Below are 6,294 nucleotides of genomic sequence, written 5' to 3' on the forward strand. Positions count from 1 at the left end.
TCTGTTCTACGCTCGTTGAAGCTGCCTCCTCTCTCAGCCATGATCGCCAGACAGTCAAGTGTCCGCGCAGCCTCCCGGGGCTTTAGCAGTGGCTCAGCTATTGCTGGTGGTGTCAAGCGAGTGGCCTTCAGCTCAGGCTCCATGTCTGGCGGTGCAGGGCGCTGCTCTTCTGGGGGCTTCGGCAGCAGAAGTCTTTACAACCTCGGGGGTCACAAGAGTATCTCCATGAGCGTGGCTGGGTCCTGCCAAGGCGGCGGCTACGGGGGTGCCGGAGGCTTCGGCGTTGGAGGATATGGTGCTGGGTTTGGTGCCGGTGGTTTTGGCGGTGGCTTTGGAGGCTCCTTCAACGGTCGAGGAGGTCCTGGCTTCCCTGTCTGTCCTGCTGGAGGTATTCAGGAAGTCACCATCAACCAGAGCCTGCTGACACCTCTTCAGGTGGAGATTGACCCAGAGATCCAGAAAATCCGCACTGCAGAGCGTGAGCAGATCAAGACCCTCAACAACAAATTCGCTTCCTTCATCGATAAGGCGAGTGAGCCTGACCTTTGCAGAGGGTGGTGGAGTGCGGGGTTTCTAAGCCCTGGGCCCTGGGTCTTAGCCAGGAGGTCACCTCATACCTACTTCTGACTCTGGGTGAAACCACTCGTCTCTGAGGATGCTTGAAGAGCAGAGGAGGTGCTCTTTGCTTTTTCTAGCCCAGATTCCATTTTTTAAAAAGGCAAAACCTGGAGATCTTTTCTATGTAGCCCAATTGTAGCCATGCATCATAGAATCTGGTTACCCAGAGATCTATGGCTAGGGGCCAATGCGGTGCTCTAGCCCAGGCTGTTCTAGGTTGCTGGGCATCAAGGTTTTGGTTCCTTTAGGTGTTTGAGGCAAGAGTGAACCCCTTGGAGGAGGATGAGTGGGTACACTGGCTTGAAGGAGCCTGTAGTAGCTCGTGGAGGCTTTACCGTGACCCTGGGAGTACAGACTTGAACGTTAGACTAAGAGTTCTCTGTGCTTGTTGGCAGTATTTCCTTTCATCTCAGCTTTTGAGTTCAGAAGGTGGGAGTTTTGCTGCTTGAACATAACATGGACATGCTCTGCCAACCACTCCTTTGGCTGGCCCGGCTGGGTGCATTAGAGAGTGAAGGCTCCAGGAAGTCCATGCCAGGATGGATTCCAGCTGAGTCTTAGAACATGTCTGGGCCATTTGTAGTTAGAGTTAATCGTATACAGATTCAGGAGACAAGGTTTTCCTCTGTAACTCATATCGGCTTCAGACTCATCATCCTCCTGCCTCAGCCTCCCGAGTGCTGGAGCATACATGCACGTCACCGTGCTTAGCCTGTTCTGAAAGTGAATGTGTCTGTTCTTCGCCATGGGTCCGTATCCCTTGAACGCAAGTGCCTGCCAACTGTGTTCATACCTCATGGTCTTATTTGATTTGATTATTTCACAGATGCTCTGTTCTCTAGCCCTGCATCTGGGTCTTTGGTCTGCTGTGGTTAAAGAGCTGTTGTTGCTGTATCATCAACCTTCTATGTTCCCCAAGCTATGTGTCCCATAGACCACTATGGGCCCAGGAACATGCTTGCCATGATAGTGTCCCAGGCTTGCTATGAGGTGGCCCAAGCTGCGTGACTCTTAGGTGGTCTGGCTGCCTGGCCCACCTAGGCTGGTGCTAGCCTCAGAACCCTCCTGCTGAAGCATCTGGGTCTTACTAGGGACCTGTGTCTTTTTTCAACATAGGTGCGATTCTTAGAGCAACAGAACAAGGTCCTGGAGACCAAATGGAACCTCCTCCAGCAGCAGACAACCACCACATCCCCCAAAAACCTGGATCCTTTCTTTGAGACTTACATCAATGCCTTGAGGAAGAACCTGGACATGTTGAGCAATGACAAAGGTCGCCTACAGTCAGAGCTGAAGATGATGCAAGACAGTGTGGAGGACTTTAAGACCAAGTACGTGGAGAGAGGGAGGGTTGTCCCATACCCAGGCTCCTCTCCAGCAGCTTGAGACCTCAGGCTCAGAGGAATCCAAAGCCAGGGTAGAAGGCGCCTCTAAGCCAGCTTCCATATTCAAACAGCCACATTTTTATAACTGGAGACCAAGTAACCACTAGTTGCTTTAATCAGTGATAGTTTTAGGTTCCTGAGTTTGCTGTGTTCAGAAATAGAATGGATCAATAGTAGCATTAGCCTGGTCATAGATTGGATGTAGACTGGTAGATAGCTTGGAAAAAGCCAACTGAATATTGATTAGTGTGGCTTTCATAATCTTTAATAGGGGTAGTAGTCTTATCTTATGGTTTGTGAGAATTGAGAGACACACAGGGGACACACTGGGACACTCAGAGGACACACAGAGACACACGGGGACACACAGGGGACACACAGGGGACACATAGGGGACACACATGGGACACACAGGGACACACAAAGGACACATAGGGACACACAGGGGATACACAGGGAACACATATAGGAACACACAGGGGACACACAGGGACACACAGGGGACCACACAGGGGACCACACAGGGACACACAAGGGACACATAGGGACACACAGGGGACACACAGGGGACACACAGGGACACACGCTATGCAGTAGCATTTCTTTTGCTCTTTGTGGGATGAGGCTGAGAAAATGACCACACTCACACCAAGGAAAGGGAACTGATCCAGAATTTTAAAATCAGGACATTGAATCTGCCACATCCTGAAGGACAGACTTTCCAGTGATCTAATCTGATCACTGCCATGAGGTTTCTCCTTTAAACCTTGTCACCTCAAAACAGTCTTTATTTTCTTATGTCTCTGAATAAACAGGGCCCGAGGCCATTAACCTCATGGGTAGTATGTTAGATGAGTATCTATGAACACTTGAGTGTTGCGCATGATCTGGGCATTTCCAAACTCTCAGAGTTTGAGAAGACGTAGTGAACCGGGGAAAAATATCTCACAGTGGCCTTCTGTCTCCCTGTCCCCACCCCCAGGTATGAAGAGGAGATCAACAAGCGTACAGCTGCAGAGAATGACTTCGTGGTCCTCAAGAAAGTAAGCCAGGAAGAATGGCAGGAAGAGCTTATAGCATCTCTCCCCATTGGGAGTGGCCCTTGGCTTATGTCCTGTGTCTGGTCTATCTCTCTGCCTGCCTTTATCTTCCTTGGCTCTATTTGGAACGGTGGTATCAAAGGAAGTAGGGGGTGAGATCTAAAAGGAAGTTACTGAGTGAGGAGAACCCATCTGGACTGTGCTCTGTCTGTGTGTTCTGATGGCTTTAGAGGCAGGACAGAGCAAGTGTGCATAGCGATCTTGCACAGCCTCTTAGAATGTGTAAGGGAACCTAGATGTGTTGATTGACATTTCTGCCCCACCTTCCTGTTTCTTCTCCTGCATCCCTTCATCCTCCTCCCCTTTCTCCTCCTCTACCTCCATAGGATGTGGATGCTGCCTACATGATCAAGGTGGAGTTAGAGGCCAAGATGGAAAGCCTTAAGGACGAGATCAACTTCATGAGAGTCCTCTATGAAGCGGTGAGGCCCCTGTTCTCTGTGTAGAGGAAGGCAACCCCTATCTGTTGGGCTGTGGGTTGGAAGTCATGGTTCTTAATAGATTCCAACAATTTACATGAAGGCGGTGGGTTCTTGACAAGGTCTTGGCAAGGTCATGGGGAGAAAGGACTGGAGTATAGTGAGAGAGTCAGTGGAAAGTTTCTCAGAACTAGGTATCCTAGCAGATGTTGCATGGGGGGCGGGGAGGGGGGAAAACTCATTCCCTTCCTTTGACTTCTACCTAACACGTAGTGTACCTGGTGCAGTACACATAGAACGTCTATGGTCTTAGGGGTTGGTAGAGCCTAGAACCATGCTTTTCTGGTGACAGCGATATCACCAACCTTTCATCTCTCTCCTTCCCCTCTTTATTAGCACTGGGAATATCACCTCTGCCTTCATCAGACTCATTTCCTAGTCACTTCTAAGGTGTTGGGAGGCTGGTGTCAGAGGTCAGGGGAAGGCGACTCTACTAGGGTCTGATGTGAGATATGGGCCTTGCAGGAGCTGGCCCAGATGCAGACACACGTCTCAGACACATCTGTAGTGCTGTCCATGGACAACAACCGGAACCTGGACCTGGACAGCATCATCGCGGAGGTCCGGGCCCAGTATGAGGACATTGCTAGGAAGAGCAAGGCTGAGGTTGAGTCCTGGTACCAGATCAAGGTAGGCATGTGAGATGAGTCCCTCCTCAAGATGTGGATCCCTGGCTATCATTTCACAGGGGGATTTCATGGCGTCTGGTGCTATCCTTTCATCTCTGTTTACCCTCACTGGCTCTGCCCTACAATCTTAGAGTCCCGTTCCCTTGGGTATCAGGTCCAGCAGCTCCAGATGTCAGCTGACCAACATGGAGATAGCCTGAAGACCACCAAGAATGAGATCTCAGAACTCAACAGGATGATCCAGAGGATGCGGGCAGAGATTGAGAACATCAAGAAGCAGGTGGGTGTGGGTGCCTTTGTAAAGGGATGAAGCAGATAAGGCCCTGGAATATTCTAGGCTTGTCTGTAGGGTCTCTGTATACCATGATACTGATCGCACAGCATGTCTTGTTTAATGTGGTTGTGGCAACCTAAACACAGGGCTCCTGGCTAGTCTTCCCTGGCTTTTGCATATCTTTACTGTTGATCTGATGAGGTTATGGGTGGGCTCGGCAGTCTTGCAGGGGCATGGGTGTGTTCTGTCTGGAAGGAATGGGACTTCTCCCCCAACCTCCCAGACAGGGTTTCTATGTGTAGCCCTGACTTTCCTGGAATTCACCGTAGACCAGACTGGCCTCTCACAGAGATCCACCTGCCTCTGCATCCTGAGTGCTGGGATTAAAGGCATGCACCCATTAAGGGCAGGCTAGGAATGGGACTCTTGAGTCAAAAAAGATGGGAAGAAGAGCAGACAGGATTCTGAGATCTTAACCAAAGGAAGCTGACTCAGGTGTGAAGTTCTCTAAAGTAGGGCACTGATGTTGTCCATTAATGTCCCTGCCCACAGAGCCAGACTCTGCAGGCATCTGTGGCTGATGCAGAGCAGCGTGGAGAGCTGGCCCTCAAAGATGCCTACAGCAAACAGGCAGAACTGGAGAATGCACTGCAGAAGGCCAAGGAGAACCTGGCCCGGCTGCTGAGGGACTACCAGTCTCTCCTGAACGTCAAGCTGGCCCTGGATGTGGAGATTGCTACCTACAAGAAGCTGCTGGAGGGCGAGGAGTGCAGGTGAGGGAGGTTTGGGTTTTAGGGTCGGGACTCTGCTGGGCTTCCCACTTCAGGCTTCAGTGCTGTGCCGGAACACTGACTAGCACCAGCAGGTTGACAGTCAGCTGTTATGGTGTGGCTGCTCAAGGCTGAGATAGAATCACATCATGTCTGCATGATGAAGGAAGTGGGGTTCTGTTCTGCATGGATCATGGCTCTCTCTTCCCCCACAGGATGTCTGGAGAATGCAAGAGTGCTGTGAGCATCTGTAAGTACCTTCCCCACCTGCCATCCGTCCCTCCCGGTCTGGGTTGGGGACTGCTGGCACTGAGAATAACTGTGGGCTTTGTGTCTCCTTCCAGCGGTAGTTGGCGGCAGCGCCAGCATTGGCGGCAGTGGCCTTGGCCTGGGTGGCGGTTTTTGCTCCGGTTCTGGTTCTGGAAGTGGCTTTGGATTTGGTGGTGGCATTTATGGCGGTTCTGGTTCCAAGATCACCTCTTCCGCCACCATCACCAAGAGGTCCCCACGATAGGCGAGACGGGATCCTGATGGCCCTGAGCCCGGCAGGGTCAGCCGTTCCTGATATCTCCTGTGCGATCTTCACTTCACCTCCAGTCTTCCTGGTGCTCATCTTGTTACTCTTCCCCCTCTGCCTTGGTCCCTCAGTTCCAGGACAATCTTCTTGGCCATGGTGTGACCTCTGTTCTATCGGAACCTGGTAGCTTCTTCTCAACTTGGGTCAAGTGCCCCCCTCCCCCGCCCCCTGCATGGGAGGGATGTCTGATTTCACCCCAATGGACAGAGGGGATGAAGAGCAGAAACTCCTTCTGCAGATGTACACTGTCACTCTCAGTTCCTCTTGTCACACCGGCTTCCACCTGATCCTGGAGATCTACGTTCTACAATGATGCTCATTCTCCATCACCTGGCAGCAACGGGCTCTGCCAGGTCAACAAGGACTGCTTGGTGTCCCGTGCAACCCTGCTCCTCTCTCTAACTCATCCCCAATAAAATGCTTTTGTCATTCATTCTGAGTACTTGGCTTTGTTTCCTGGGA

At 51.4% G+C, this 6,294-nt stretch overlaps 1 protein-coding gene across 2 annotated transcripts; it reads left to right on the forward strand.

Annotated features, from left to right (window-relative positions):
- On the forward strand, positions 1-5,769 carry Krt4 (keratin 4). Of its 2 annotated transcripts, none has more exons than XM_021184279.2 (9): positions 1-528; positions 1,735-1,949; positions 2,986-3,046; positions 3,430-3,525; positions 4,048-4,212; positions 4,366-4,491; positions 5,038-5,258; positions 5,471-5,505; positions 5,600-5,769. In XM_021184279.2, exons 1-9 carry the CDS (start codon positions 40-42, stop codon positions 5,767-5,769), a joined length of 1,578 nt encoding a protein of 525 aa, XP_021039938.1. In that variant the 5' UTR covers positions 1-39. The 2 variants fall into 2 exon arrangements, with proteins under 2 accessions (XP_021039938.1, XP_085688052.1); XM_085831926.1 differs by having other exon boundaries at positions 40-528; positions 5,044-5,258.
- Positions 5,770-6,294: the final 525 nt, after the last annotated feature.

This window comes from Mus caroli, unplaced genomic scaffold, assembly GCF_978045245.1.
Source record: "Mus caroli unplaced genomic scaffold, Mus_caroli_1 scaffold_16, whole genome shotgun sequence".
In the NCBI taxonomy this organism is placed as follows: domain Eukaryota; kingdom Metazoa; phylum Chordata; class Mammalia; order Rodentia; family Muridae; genus Mus; species Mus caroli.